Source organism: Felis catus, chromosome A2 (genome assembly GCF_018350175.1).
Source record: "Felis catus isolate Fca126 chromosome A2, F.catus_Fca126_mat1.0, whole genome shotgun sequence".
Taxonomy (NCBI): domain Eukaryota; kingdom Metazoa; phylum Chordata; class Mammalia; order Carnivora; family Felidae; genus Felis; species Felis catus.
In genome coordinates, this window is record NC_058369.1 from 43,215,109 (window position 1) to 43,231,616 (window position 16,508).

Here is a 16,508-nt window from a genome sequence, read left to right on the forward strand (position 1 = left end):
ATGCAGACTCTGAAGTTGTTGCCTTTTCCTAGAAGTTATGCACTTCTTCTGGAGGTGTAGAGAGTGACTTGTTCCATTGATGCCACACCAGACACATGGGTACAAAAGATGTGAAGAGGTGCATGGGTGATATCATTCTTGCCTTGAGTCACTGTAGTGCAAAAAGAGTTCTTCCTTCTCTTATTTTCTCATTCTCCACAGTTCAATCTCTTGAAGGCAGGTAGTCCAGGTTAAGCGTACTTACTTCTCTTCATCCCCTTTATTTAAAAGGTCTAGTGCATCACCCTTCAAGGAGATTGTACTAAATTCCATCAAGATAACAAAGAGAACAGTGACACTCAAAATTATTGCTTGTGGATGGCTTTTCCCATAACACCCTGAAATGCATTTAAGTCACTCAAAAGTACCAACAAATCACACATTTACTCAGTGAATTATTGTAACTTAACCCCTCCTGTGTACAAGGGCACACACACACACACACACACACACAAACACAACCCTGAAAAATAGATAATACGAAATATATCGTGAAAAAAGCAGCCATATTTAAATATTTTATCCATTCCTTCATTAAAGATAAATCCATTAGGAGTTGCAAGGAAAGCAAAAGCATTTCTTAATGAAGGTATAATACAAATCTTCATGGAATAAAGGTCATTGAATCTTGGCAGAATGCTAAAATAAGAGAATTCTTGGAAGATGGACCAACATAATCAAAGACAGGAGCATCCTTGAAAATGATATGATCTTTAATTTTTTTTGTACTTAGTAATGATAATAATGATGACAATAATAATAGCAGCTATTATTTATTGAGTCCTGACTTCATATGAGATAGTGTTCTAAGCAGTTTATATCAATTAACATATCCTCACCTTAAACCTAGAAAGATGCTATGATTATTATTATCCTCATTTTACTGATAAGGAAACTAAAGCACAAAAGCGTTAAATAACCTGAATGACGTCTTCTCCTTGTGAGAGACAGAGGCTGGACTCAAATTAGCAGCTTGGCTACAAAGAATGGACTCTTTCCTACCACTGTTATCTCTTGTAGAGTCCACAGAACCACTGAATCAATGACTATTTTTCTTCTCATTTCCCTTGAGACATGGATTGTCCGACAGAACTAATGTCATCTTGGAGAGCAACACTCTGCCCTTAGTCTCCTTAGCCCTTCCTTCCTTAGAACTTTTTCCCCAAACTACCTTCACATTCACCCTGCCTCCTATGCTAGAAGCCAATTTGTATTCTTTTCAGAGTAATTCCAAACACATATATCCAGATAGCTGACCACAATCCTGTGCTTCCTGTGTACAATATGAAAAGGGCCCTTGTCTTGAAATCAAAAGATCTGGATACAGGGGCACCTGGGTGGCTCAGTCGGTTAAGCCTCTGACTCCTAATTTTGGCTCAGTCATAATCTCATGGTCTGTGAGATTGAACCCCTCATCAGGCTCTGCGCTGAGCCTGCTTGAGATTCTCTCTTTCTTCGCTCGGCCTCTCTCTTCTGCTCATTCTCTCTCTCTCTCTCTCTCTCTCTCTCTCTCTCTCTCTCTCTCTCAAAATAGTAAACATTAAAAAAAAGATCTGGGTACAAGCTCCAGCTCAGGTACATACTATCTATGTGCTTTTGACCTAACACCTGAAGTAGTGTTACATTATTTGGAAGTTTCCCTCCTAGTTATCTGTTGAATTGCCTGCTCTCCCATCTCGGTTTAGAATTCTGAGACCCAAAATGTCACCGAATTTACTGAAATTATGTTGCTGATTACAGGAAGTGGTGGACTCTCTTTGAGCCCTTTGGATTCCTGGTCCTTCATTTTTTCTGGGCCAGCCTACCCTTGGGAATGTTCTGCAGAGGGCACTTCTCCTTTCCTCTGAGTATGGTTTTCACATCATCTTTTTACCTCCTCCCCACTGTTAACACCTCACAAGGCTCACCTAGGTCTGAATGCAAATTAGGATCACAGTGTTGTCTCAAGTCACCCAAATTTGTAAGGTGCAAAATACAAACCAATGTTTTTAAAAGAGTATGGACACTCCTTCCTGTGCGGTTCTAGGAAAGCTCGTTAATCTTTCTAAGCCTCACTTTCTTTTTCTTGGTATATTTAAGAAATCCAAAGGAGACATTTTATTTAAGAAAGTACCTTTCACACTATAAATCAGTTAACAAAAGTAGGTACAATTTATAAAAACAGGAGTTTTAAATATGAGAAGGGAGACGCCTGGGTGGCTCAGTCGGTTAAGCATCCAATTTCAGCTCAGGTCATGATCTCATAGTTCATGAGTTTGAGCCCCATGTTGGACTCCATGCTGACAGCTCAGAGCCTGGAGTCTGCTTCAGATTCTGTGCCTCCCTCTCTCTCTGCCCCTTCCCTACTTGCCCTCAGTCTCTCCCTTTCTCAAAAATAAATAAACATATTTTTTTAAATAGTAGAAGACAGTTAAGTTTTCTTAGCAAGAGGGCAAGAAGCAGATGCAAAGTGGGGGGATTCTGTGATAATATCTTAACACCCTGCCCTTGGGAAAGTGTCTCATCAGGTCCACAGATACATTTGTTTAGCTTTCAGGGGCCATCTCCAAAGGAGATAGAATGTGCCTAGGCCTGGGAATGAAGTCAGTCCCCCATGCCTCTTGCCACAGACTCTCCTCTCAGGGCCCATGTATTTAACAGGCATAACACACCTTCAACAAGAGATCCTCATCAGCATTTCTGTAACTCCAAAACACCAAGGAATGGGGCGTTTAAGAGACAGGTATAATGGCATTCCCTGTTCCCAAATGAATCATTTTTTTTCCTTCTTTCCTTTTTATTTTTATTATTTTCAAAATTCTAGCCACTCAGTAGCAGAGGAATTTCCCAGACTTTTGTAATAGCAATGTTGACAGGCAACTGCATTTTCCTCCTGAGGCGACTCCCATTTCCATGAGGTCAGGACTGCCAATGGGAGCACATATCAGGGGACAGGTTGATGGAGGAGAAGGCAAAAGGTCCAATTGTCCAGGGGCCGGGGACCATGAACCTTAGCCAAAAGGAACAGAATGGAATCAGTGTACATCCTGCTGTGAGTGTTCACTATTTTTTTTTACCCTTTCTCCCATAATGTATAGCCTTGGAAGAAAGTGTGTTCTTTCTCAGCAGAGAGCCTGTAACTGCATTGTCTTAATGTATTCATAATGATATGAATATATAGATTTTCTTTTCACAATTCTTTTCCAGGAAGGTCAGAAAATTCACACACCTAGGCATTAAAAAAAGAAGGTACACTATTAAATGTGGTCAGAAAATCACTGATTGGCATGAAAGGGGTTAGAATTCAGCCAATTTGCCTGATCAGTTATGCAGGAGAGAGACACTTTAGTAATTTAATCCCTTATGTATATCTTGGGCTTTCTCCAACTTAGATATTTCTTTCAAATCTTTTATTTAGTTGATCCCTACAAAAGTAGGAGCAGCCAGTAGGACAGATAACTACTGTCCCAATATTTACCGTAAGCAACCTAGGAATAGAGGTTGTAAGACTTACATTATATCATTAGCTATTGGCAGAGGTGGGACTCAGAGACCTTAGCATTTCTGGTCCTGGGCTCTTTTGTCTGGATCAGGTTTTCCACAAGTGTTTTTATGGAGCATTCACCCTAGAAAACGCACTGCAGAAAACAGGATCCCAAGATCATAGAAGTCTGAGAAATGCTACATTCTATACCTTTCTCTTCCAATGTTACATTATACTTCCAAGTAGAAGAGACCCTGGAAAATCCTTCAGGAAAGCAATTTGTTTACCTCATTTAACCTAGTGTTTTGCATATCTGACTGCATGCTGCTTTTTGTTTTAAGCCTGAAAAGCACACACTGTAAACCCTTGCCCAGCGCCATATAGCTTTATAACAGGTCAAATTATTCACACTGAAGGCGGAATCATCCATTTACAACTTTAATAAGGAAAGATCTTTCTTTTTTTAATGCTAAGAAATTTGAACTGAATCTCTCAGAGCCAGCTTTGGGCAAAATTGTAAAGTCTATAAAATTGACCATTGTGGTAGAAAGCAACAGGCTATGGATATGAACAGATACTAGTCAGCTAAGGGACTTTTCTGCCACTGGGTGCGCTTTGTCCAGTTCCCTACCCCTCCCAGCTCTAGTTCCCTCACCTGTATGATGAGAGCAGTCATGGTACCTACTTCATAGGATGCTGTGAAAATTAGGTGAGACGGTGCACGTACAGTCCTTGGCATAGAGCCTGGGACCTGGTCCGTATTAAGAATAGTCATATTACTGTTCTTCTTGTGCTCTTCCCTTTCACTCAGCCCCGGGGTATCTCATTCTTGCTCCTCCTCCTTCTATTTTTCCATGCTGTCATACAATCCAAACAGACTCTGCTTCCAGGTATCTTGTCCAGCTGGTATCAGGCAGAGATGGCAGAAACCAAGCAGGTGGTATGAAAGAGTGAGATGGACTCAGTGTTAGACAGTTGAGGTCCTCCAGACTAAGGCACACAGTAGAAAAGAGCCACACATTCCTGAGACTGGTTGTTGTTTTTTTTTTTTAAAATTAGCATTTATTTATTTTTGAGACAGAGACAGAGCATGAGTGGGGGAGCATCACAGAGAGAGGCAGACACAGAAGCTAAAACAGGCTCCAGGCTCTGAGCTGTCAGCACAGAGCCCGACGCAGGGCTCGAACTCACAGACTGAGAGATAATGACCTGAGCTGAAGTTGGACGTTTAACCGACTGAGGCACCCAGGCATCCCCGAGACTGGTTGTCATTGCTCATGCTTTTTTGTTGTGTTGTTATTTTTTGTTGTGTTGTTATTGTGTGGAAATATGGACCCAGTGATGCAAAATCTTTAGATATTTCAAGACAAGTGCAGGGGCGCCTGTGTGGCTCAGTCAGTTGAGCATCCAACTTCAGCTCAAGTCATGATCTTGCAGTTGGTGAGTTCAGGCCCCACATTATCAGGCTGTGTGCTGACACCTCTGAGACTGGAGCCTGCTTCGGATTCTGTGTCTCCATTTCTCTCTCTCTCTCTCTCTCTCTCTCTCTCTCTCTCTCTCTCTCTCTCAAAAATAAATAAAAACATTAGAAAAAGAGTTAAAGGTAAGCCCAAATGTTCATTTTTATATGGGTTTCCCAATGTTTAAACACTCTGCTATGAAAAATCCCACTTTTGGACCACTGCTTAATGACTCCTGGTCCAGGGGATTTCTGGCTTCCTGCTTTTATATAGAATAAAACACCTACAAGTGTAGAAGGGCTTAAGAGGCCATCTAGTTTAACCTTCTCCTTGATGCAGAAGTGCCCTCTATAATATCCAGAAAAGTATATCATCTCATATACTCGTAATGATAAAGAACTTGGTATCTCAAGGAGAAACCATTTCACTTTTACTCTATGTAGGAACAATTTCATGGAATACTCACATAAACCCCAAGCAGTAGATACTCCTCTCTCCATTACAATTATCGTGAAACTCAGGCTCAGAGAGGCCATTTTACTTCCTCTAAAGTCACAAAGCTATTAAACATCTGTAGGTTGTGTGATAGAAACCCAGGCTGCCTAGGTTTCACAGCCAGTATACTTAACCACTGGCTAAACAATTCTACTTGTTAAAATACTCTGGGCTGATATTAAGCTGAAATTTGCTGCCCTGAAATGTCTACCCTTTGGTCACAGTTCTGCTCTCCTGAGACACAAATAATAAGTCTAATCCTTCTTCCACAAGACAGCCCTTCACATTTTTGAAGATGGCTCTCCTCTGCCAGCTAAATCGTCTCTTCTCCAGGCTAAACACACTCATTTCTTTCTCCTGACCCTCATAAGCTCCCAGGCACTTCATCATCCTCGCCCTGCTCCCCAGGAGGGAGTTTCAATCTGTCAAAATTCCTCTTAAACCATGATGTTTAGAAGAGAATACAGTCCCTCTATGTGGTTACATAAGTATAGGTTAAGACAGAAATAACACCTCCCTTGTTTTGACCACTATGCTTTTATTAATGCAGTCTTGGTTATATCTGATTTTTGGCCACTATGTAAAAAATAGGCAGGTCTTGAATGTTGGCCTAGAATCATCCCATGTGTGTGTGTTGTGTTCTTTTTTAACCATGGATTGATATAAAGTCACTTTCTACACCCTACTCCAGTTCTAAATAAGTAGGTCAATTTTTTAAACGTAAGTGTAAGATTTAATATGTATTTTTATTAAATACAATTTTGCTAGATTTAGATTATTTTTTGGCCTATACTTATGTGTTTGTTTTTTTGTTTTTCTTTAATGTGAAAAATGTAGCAAAGCATAAAACAATTTTAAAAAATTCGCATATTCTGACTAGTTTTCATTGAGCATAGAAAAAAGTGAAAGGGTTTCTTTTTTCTCTGCTGCTATAATACTGCTCCCCAGATAAGTCTACTGATATTTTCCCCAGAGACAAAATAACACAAAGATACTTCATACATATATTTGTTTCCATAGGATCTTGCTATAAATATTCTTGTTTGTGGGGTTTTTTTTTTGTGGCTGATTTGTAATATATGAAGAGGCAAAAATGTGAAAAGAAAAATAATCAGCTCCTTGCTATTTAGCATATACATGTATATATTATATATATGTTACATATATAATATATGTCAAGTCATATATATCATCTTACAGTCACAAAGTTCAAAAAATACCTGGATTAACAGTAATGGAATAAATGCATATACTTTGTTCTTTGTAATCCAGATATTTCTGAAATTTATTATCTGATAAGCTTGCTATCCCCATCAGCTCCTCTCTATGTCATTCTTAAGCCAGGGATTGGTAAACTGCAGCCTTGAACTAAACCCTATCCTGGATTGTTTTTTGGTAAATAAAGTTTTATTAGAACACAGACACTCCATTTGTTACTGTCTTGTCTCTGGCTGCTTTTATGCCACAGCAGTCCAGTTTAAATTGTGGTGACAAAGGCCAAATGATGTGCAAAACTCAAAGTATTTACTATCTGATCCTTTAAGGAAAAGTTTCCTGACTTCTGTTTTCGCGGTTGGTTAGCAGTCCATCCATTCTATTATACTGAGAACTAAAACGGGCATATTCCTATTCCTGTGTTAAATGATACTGAAAGAAAAAAAATCATTTAGTTATTTGCTTCAGGAGATATTTGCTTCCTCAGGATAAAACTTACATCTCAAGACCCACATCAAGAGTCCCACCTCATGGTGCCCATCAATCTAAAGCTATTATTCCATAAACTGTGCCCAGTCCTACTCAGGTTCTCGTCTTGCAAGAACAATCTTAAAATCACTCAGCTCAGGCCATAAAATCTTATATATATCATCCATTACTTCCCCTTCCGAGGTAGTGCTAAGACTATGTCAAGTTATATTCTTTTCTGCAGTAAGTCTAATAAACTTAAGGTTTGGCTGAACAAATATTTCTTGTCGCCCTTTTAGGAGTGGAGAGTGGACATTACAAATCCTCTAAACTAGTATCACCCATTCTGCATTATCTTATTCTGATTAATGTAAATACTGAGAACATTCCTATGAGGTATAGCTATCTGCATTTTGTATTTGGGAAAATGGGCTCATAGAAGCAGAAGATATACTTGGGTGGCAAGTCCCATGGCACAGATCAAGAGGGAAAAATAGTAAGGTTGAACCCTCTGTCAGGCTTCTGCCCACAAGTCCCAGGTCTACTCTAGATTATAAACTGAACTGGGATAAATATTTACATGTTCTAGGCCTCAGTGCCCTTCCCTATGAAAGCAAAGAACTGTGCCTATATTATCTATATATTTGCTTTAAATTCTGCAACCCATTGGATGAACGATTTTTTTCGCAGTTGGAAAATAAGTTTCTCCATACTGATTTCTTTCTTTTCTTTTCTTTTTTAATGTTTATTTATTTTGAGAGAGAGGGCGGGGGGAAGAAAATCCCAAACATGCTCTATGCTGCCACCACAGAGCCTCATGTGGGGCTTGACCCTATGAACCATGAGATCATGACCTGAGCTGAAATCAAGAGTTGGCTACTCAGCCGACTGAGCCACCCAGGTACACCCATGCTGATCTCATTCAGCAAGACTCCGCTACCTAAGCAGAGGCATATGGGATAAACTATATTGAAGACTGAGCTCTACAGCTTGGTTGCTCTAAGAAAAAAAAAACAATGTAGAAATTATTCTAACTATTTTCATAACAAACATATTTGCATTTATTTTGTGCTGTTAACAACTTAACATGTAATCATGCCTCCTCTAAGAAAAGAAGTAATACTTCTTCTATGATTGCATTAAACACGCTGTGTTATATCTTTCTACTAATCTATCATCTATTATGACTGCCTATTTTGAGAGCTGGCATAACAATTATCATAAGTGATAGCATTATATTCTGAAAACAAAGAATGTGATGGTACAATTTATCTTGCTACTTTGCCTGACTTAATGGCAGTTGGGGTTTCCTAGACAAAGCCAGATTTTTTCAGATCATAAATATTTCATTTTTTAATTTATTATTGATTCAGTTTGATAGTAAATAACTCCATGAATGCTGAGGTTGGAAATCTTTTGTAAAAATTGTTAAGCATCTTTTCTTCTGTCCATCCACAGAATTTTATCATGCTAAAATACAACAGTGGAGCTACCTGAAGAAAATGGATTTGGGATTTTTAATTTATCTGTTGCAGTTAATTAACTGGTCAATTAAAAACAAAAAGGCAATTAGTGCCGAGCACATTTGTTCTGATGATGAACATGCAATCTGAAAATGGATCTTGATCTCTGCTACAAAATTCTTTAATGTCAAAGCAATGTTGTTGTAAGTAGAGGAAGAATAAAACCCATTAGGACTAATGCACTTTCAACAATGGTTTCCATTCCTGCTAAAGCAACATAAGTAAGACACAATTAGAGAGAGAAGTTGGCCAATATTTTAAGTAATATTTCTGCATGGGCCATTCTGTTTCCCTGTATTTAGAGCAATCACCAAGCCATTTAGTAGTAGCAGTAGTTACATTTTTTTCCCTATCAAACTGAGAAAATCATTTCACATAGTCCAAAAGAGGTAAGAAATAGGTATAATTTGTAATTAACCTGAGGATTTCTATAAAGAGTATGTATTAATGAACAATTCTCTATCATCCAAACTGGTGTCACCTAGATAAATCTATTATTAAAGAGCATCAGACTGGTAGTTAGACAGGAATAACTTCCTATGTTTTCCTCTTGTCCTTCAATGTAATGTATTGGGTCATCTTAAGCATTTTGTGAAGTTTGTAAGTACGGTTGGTGAGTACCAACTAGAATCCTGTATGAGCCCCTTTCAAAGGCTTGTTGCAGAGCTACGCATGCACATCCACCTGCCTTTTTATTTAAGCTCCTGTCCCTAGTTCCCAGTGCAAACAGAAGTTGGAAAACTCTTTTCTAAAAGAAAAAGGATTTCTCTCTTTTGATAAATCCCATTGTCTCCCATGTCTGCTGGAGTATCACAGCTGCACATGACAACAGCAACCCCCCCCCCCCACCAAATTTCCTGGCTGCTTGCGGTTTAGCCAATGCTTGACTTTTTTTGATAATTCCTGATTTATTGGCAATCTTATCCAATTCCTAGACTGATGAATAGTTTCATAGCCAAGGGGTAGATTGATGGCAGCTTTCTATTTCTAAAAGTACAATTATTCTGAACCATACAAAGATACTGTTTTGTGCTGTCTGGGTTAAGAATAATTAATATTAGGTATGACCTCACAGTCACGGCACTTGCTTCAGAATTCTTCTCTTAGCTGCCTTCTGGGGTTAGATGCTGGTCAACAATACATGGTACAAAGAGGTCAGTATTTTTTTAAATTTTTTAAAGTGTATTTATTTATGATAGAGAGAGTACAAGCAGGGGAGGGGCAGAGAGAGAGGGAGGCTGAGGATCCAAAGCAGGCTTCTCACTGACAGTGCAGGACCTGACACGGGACTCAAATTCATGAACTGTGAGATCATGACCTAAGCCAAAGTTGCATGCTTAACTTACTGAGCCACCCAGGTGCCCCTTAAAGAGGTCGATTTAAGGCAGGACACTCCCTGGCTGAAGCTACTTACAAATACAGTACCCTTTTTTGTCCTACTAAACTTAACAAGATATTTTTGCTGAGTGTATACATAGGGTTACATAAAAACAGTTCCACAATCTTTTACCTGAAATCTTTACAGCCAAATGTATTTTAGAGTTTAGAATATATTAGAGTAGGGATGAATGAAAGAATTTCCAGGAGCTAAATGTCTAAAGGACCAGATAATAAATATTTTAAGTTTTGAGGGTCATATGGTCTCATCTGCTATAAGTATTCAACTCTGGCTTTGTAGCCCAAAAACAGCCATACACAGTACATAAATAAGCAGTCATGTTGGGTTCCAGTGAAACTTTACAGAAACAGGGGATCAAATTTTGTCAGCAATCTCTGGTTTTCTGATCCCTATTTTAGTGTTTAAAAGACACTGTGGTACAATTTCATATGTATTTAGACGACACCTCTGGTGGACAATGGCTCGGTCAACCAGCATTTCTGGTTTAGCAGCAAAACATGTAAATACACATGGTAAGTTGGATAAAACAGACTAAAAAACCTCACATTAATTTAAGACCAGTTTTGCCACCCAGCGAATTTTGCCATTTCTTTACAAGGATATTTTAATTTTCAGAGATTTAGAAAAGATAGATTCTGGAATTGCAAGAAAGGGACGGGGAACCTATGCATATTCTTTTGTTGAAGTGTTCAAATTTGATACTTTTACATTGATAAACTCCACCAGAGAAAAAGGAAACACACATGGTCTAAAGAGGACAGAGTATGTTCAGTAATAATGCAACAGTAACTTAGCAGTCGTGTCATGAACCAATACACCTGGTTTTCTAGGTCAAAGTAATATTTAAAAGATTGCATGGCCTAAAATTTTCATCTAAAACAAAGTGCTGGTGATGCATTTTTGAAACTTCTTTAGAGCTTCTGGAAATTCTTTTAAGTTTATATATTGGCCTCCTTTATTTTGCCTCAAGCAATCTTTAGGATTCTAGGAAACTAGAAATAATTCCTATGGCTATTTTGTGTGTCAGTGACCAGCATAAATTTTACTTATTGAATATTTCTAGGCCATTTTGCTGTGAGTAAATAACCAGCGTCTTCTGATCTGGATTATTCTCACTGAGCTAGAGTACTTTCCTTCCTCAGGTAATCTAAACGTCTATGGATGGAACTTTTACAAATGACAACTGATATATAAATAATAGCTGTTTAACCTATTTTTATAGAATGTTGCCAAATGAAATATCTCCTGGGCTCTGCCTTCATTACAGAATGCTGATAAACAGTCAGATGGTGAAGGGCAATATTTGCTTTGTAATTGTACACTGGGTTGAATTGAACAATGTTAGAATATTAGAGCTGGAAGAAAGATAAAGGTATTCTCTAGGTCAAACCTCCATTTTCATGAGAGGAAACTGGCAGTCAGTTTGATTGTAAATGAATTATCCAGCTGGTTAGGAGAAAGAGACAATAGTAGAAGCAACGTCTTTAGGTTCCCAGTTTCGTCTTTTTCTTGATAATACTAGATTGTCTGGCCATCAGGTACAAACCAAGCACAGACTATGGCATAACTATGAACTCTACATTACGTACTACACCAACTCTTGTTGCAAGTATTACATATGGTGTTTATCCTAAAGGTAAGGCACGAAAACTCTGGCAGTACAGTGGAGACTTTGATGAATACAAGTCTTGGGGGTATATCATGTCAGTTTGCTCTGGGATCTTTAAGAAACACTTCATATAAATACAGGGTAAAGAATGAATGCGATGTTCTGATGATTATGGTTGCAAGAGATAAACCTACAACATAAATTGGATTAGGCAAAAAATTCTTTTTATTGATTCGCATCTGGAAATTCCAGGGGGTTAAGCATGACAGATGGTTTCATAATTTCATGATATCAGGTATGATTATAGGTTTTTTGAATGGCAGAAAACAACACAATAACACTCAGATATATGAAACTGGAATAGATGAAGCAGAACTCTTGACAGGATAAAAGCAAGCTGGGAATATAAGAAGCAGCTCATGGATGGTACGTGAGGTAGGATTAGCTGGATTTTGTGGGCTTCTGAGAGATTGGGTATTTTGGATAATTATACCAGCCCAAGGAAAAAGCAACCATTCCTATGTTTCAGGTATCTGGAGGCTTCTGGAAATTGGGATGGTATGCATTATAGCTCAGGAGTATTAGGTTCTATAAGAGGGATAGTTGGGGTGAAGGCTAAGCCAACTCTGCCAAAGGGAATTGAGAGGTTTTTGGTTTTTTTTTTTTTTTTTTTTTTTTGGAATTGAGAGTTTTTAGCCATGTTTACAAAATTGGGTCAAGACGGCCCTTGTGAAATATATTATATTGGATCAACAGATTTATATTTTAGCAACTTAATCATCCTAGTAATATTGACAAAGGTCCTGACTTTGATTGCCATTGGTTTGGCTTACATGCCCCTCCTTTTACAAAACACTGTACCGAGGTGAATGGATTTCTGATTGTCAAGGCCCTGGTCACACCCTCATTCCTGGAACTACAAGGTGGAGGCATTCCCATTCCAATATATATGGAGTGAGAATGTTTAGGGAAGTTGTTCCTCAAAAGAAAGTCACAGCTTTTATCAAAAGAAGAGGGAAGAATTGTTGGGTTGGAAAAAATAATGAATGTTCATCAAATAAGTTGGCCATATAATTTATCTTGTAAACCAGGATTCTTTTGGGAAAAAGGGGTACTGTTATTAGTTGTGCTTTGACATTTCAATAAACAGAAACTGTCAGGGAAAAATAAGGATGTGTGGTCATGCTAACATTACATGGTTTTTAAGGAAGATTTAGGCTTCAATGGGGAGTTCTATGCAAGTCAGAGAGCATGCATATGGAGACAATGTATAATACATATGCAAAATAATTAGTAGATCCATGAGCCTATACTGGAAGTATTTACTGAATAATCTTGCTGGAAAAGAATAGTCAGAAATTTATTGTATGTTGCCTTCAATAGCATTCCAAATACTTTGGATGATTATGCAATAGAGAGCGATCACAGGTTTTAGAATGCTGGCATAATTGAACCAAACCTTTGTTTTAGGTAGGTAGTTTTGTTTGTAATATTCCATGCATGGAAAGGACAAGAGATTTCAGGCAGCAGGACTATTCAGAGATCCCATTTTATTTATCTTAGATTCCACTACTCTGGTCAAACCATCAGTATCCCTTTATTGGACTACTAAAGTAACTTCTTAACTTATCTGTGTAAGTCCACGTTTTACTCCATCCCTATCATTCTCCGCATCACCCAGAGTGATGTTTATAAGAGGTAAATTAAGTTGACTTTTTCTGATTAAAATCCTCAATTATAATTTGAAAGTATGACACCAATACTTGTTAACATGGCCTATGGGCCTGGCATATTTGAGCCTCTTTCTCCTTTTCCACCTGTTGTCTCTTGCCATTGTCCCTCTGAGAATGAAACTGGATCCTTTTCAAGTCTTTGAAAATGCAAACTTAGTCCTGCTTCAGGACCATGCCCTACTTTCTCCCTTTTGCTTAGGCTGCTAGTCTCATTCTCCATCCTTACCCATATTACTCCCTGCAGACCTACTCCCCTCACACCATGTATAGCCACTATTTGCCTGGCTAACAGCTACCTGTCCTTCAGGCTTCAGCTCAAAAATGCTGCTTGAACCCCACCCCGTAGATCTCATAAATCTCGTTTTTTAGTTCAAAGCATTACCATATTTACCACACATAACTATTCACCAATGTATATATCTGTGATTGATTTTGTTGTTTTCTTAAATGTCATCTGTCATAAGATGCCAGAACCTTGAGGGGAACAAAGGATCTTAGATTTATCACTAACACCTAAGAATCTAATGTCTTTCAGAGAATGGATATAAGGGTATAGATAAATAAAAATTCGTTGAACAAATTATAAGTGAAGAATTGATATGGAATATGATTTAGTTTAAATATAAGTAGTTTAAGGTTTAGAATAGGTGGTGCCAAAAGCAATGGAAAGGAAGAATTTGTGAAAAAAAATTATTACATCAACATAGCATATTCATTAACCTGAATATTATTTGTTTTCAATGTGGTTTTTATTCCTTGATTAAATTTGAAAGCCTTTAACTTAGAGTTTATAAAAAGCATTAATATGGTCAGTGTTTTTAACCTAAGGTGAAAAAATTAGCAACAGAAAGAAAAGAAATATTTTTTAAATTTAAAAATAGGAAGTGATCAAAATTTCATTTTTGTTAGATTCACATATAAAGTTCACATACTTCCAAAAGGTATTTAAAGTTGCAGGAAATATATATTTTCAATAAGGTAAAGGTTTCCAAAGGATCGTTTCATTTGATATATAATCATTTTATCAAATGTGATGTAGGTGAATTTATTCTGAGCTTATTCTATATATATTTTTTTGAGATGATGAGTTTTTTGTTTTATGTTTTTTAAAAATCATGAATTTTAAGAATCTATTATTAGATTTCTTTTTTGGAGTAAAGAACACAAAACACTTGATCTTAATTTCATTTATTATTAGATATCTTAAATGTGAAAATAAATTCGAGAAAATTATAATGTCACACCATAAGAAAATAATGTCTCATATTTGAAAGATAACACTTCCGGAAATTCATTTCTGGTACAAATTTTGTAGCACGATACTAATATTAGTGCTGGTAACATTAGGAAAGATGATGTTTCTGAATGAATATATTCTCAAAAAAAAGTAATAAAAAAACTTAGAGAAGGCCATGAAATTTATAAAATCACTATTGTGATTGTAAGAGTAGTATTTTATCCTATTTCTAATGACCTAGAATCACAAATAAAAGCAACAACAGAATTACAGGAGTTGGTTTAATATGTTTTTAATCCTCATTAACATGTCAAAAGCAATTATTCAAAATTATATGAATAAAAGTTTTTATCCACATAATGTGTTCAATTGAATTGCCTTTCAGCCCATTATCTACTGTGTCAAATCTCATAACAAATGATATGTATATCTCAGGTGTGAACTGAAAGTTTGAAAATATGACCTGAAAATATGGAAACTTTGCAAAATTACATATATGTAAAAGGTAGACATTTAGGTTGCTTTATTTTGTACAATAATATTTTAATATTTAATTGAATAATGTGCAAAAATTCATATACATTTTTAAATATTCATGTTAGTATATTTGTCATTTCATGACAATTTTTTTCTTTCAGACTCTTGAGATACTGACTGGAAGATAGACATTTTTTTTGCTGCCGATTGTATGGGAGAAATTTTGACCTTACAAAGTGGAAATGAGGTTGCTATGGAAACTGGTAATTCTGCTGCCACTCATAAATACTTGTGCAGGTAAAGTGTTCTTTTATTATGAGTTTTGATTGATAATCTATTGGCACTTTTTCTATATGTGAAGCAATTTTCATATGCATAATATTTATGTTATTTGAATTCCTAAGTGATAAAAAATTTAAGGTACTTTCTATGGCTGATATATAATCCTTAAAAATGCATCAAGCTCCATTTTTAAGCATAACTAACATTATTTCAATTACAAATTGTTAAACATGAAACTTTTATTTTAAAAGACTGCAGTTAATGACTTTTGCATCAGTAAACAATGGAGAGTAGTTCTTTTTTATTTAATTTATAGTGAAATCTTTAAATATTAAACTTGAAATATTTATTTTCTCTCAAATTAAGCTTTTGGTATAAAAAAAAGCTCTATTGAAATAGAAGAAAAGTGATATAGAATTATATCGTAGAGTTATATTATAAAAGTGTTATATCAGAAATTAGGGCACCTGGGTGGCTGAGTTGGTTAAGTGTTTGACTCTTGGTTTTGGCTCATGTCATGATCTCACAGGCCGTGAGTTCAAGCCCCACAATGGGCTTTGTACTGACAGTGCAGAGCCTACTTGGGATTCTCTTTCTCTACCTCTCTCACTGATCTCCCCTACTCTCTCCTTCTTAAAATAAATAAACATTCAAAAAAATGTTGTATCCAAACTAGAAACAACTTTTGAAATTTTTCTTTCCATTTCAATGATACATGTTCTTTTATTCAACCTAAATCCATTAATATTTGTGTGCCATTTAGTTTATGCTGTGTAACAAACCATCCCAAATCTAAGTAGATAAAAGCAAGAAATAACCATGTGTTTAGTTGACAAGTCTGAAGGTTGGCAATTTAGGATGGGCTCAATTGGGCTGTTGTTTTGTCTTTGGCTTTGGTGAATTATATCTATGGTCACCTCCTGGGTCATCTGGGACCTGGCTGGTCAAGAACATTGTTAGCTGAAACAACTGGGCTGCCTTGGCCAAGTGATCTCTCATCCTCTGTGGCTCTGGGCTCTTTCACATGGTGACTGCTCAGAGTTTCAGGAGAAATCAGGGGCATGCAAAATTTCTTGATGCCAAGGCTTGCAACTGATACAGTATCATT

At 36.9% G+C, this 16,508-nt stretch overlaps 1 protein-coding gene across 1 annotated transcript in view; it reads left to right on the plus strand.

Moving 5' to 3' along the window:
• The window catches only part of CNTN6 (contactin 6), a 284,142-nt gene that overhangs the window by 40,212 nt on the left and 227,422 nt on the right, over positions 1–16,508 (plus strand). Inside the window, 1 exon segment of the mRNA XM_023249978.2 lies at positions 15,280–15,415. Within this exon segment, the coding sequence (XP_023105746.1) occupies positions 15,361–15,415 (55 nt within the window). The 5' untranslated portion in view covers positions 15,280–15,360.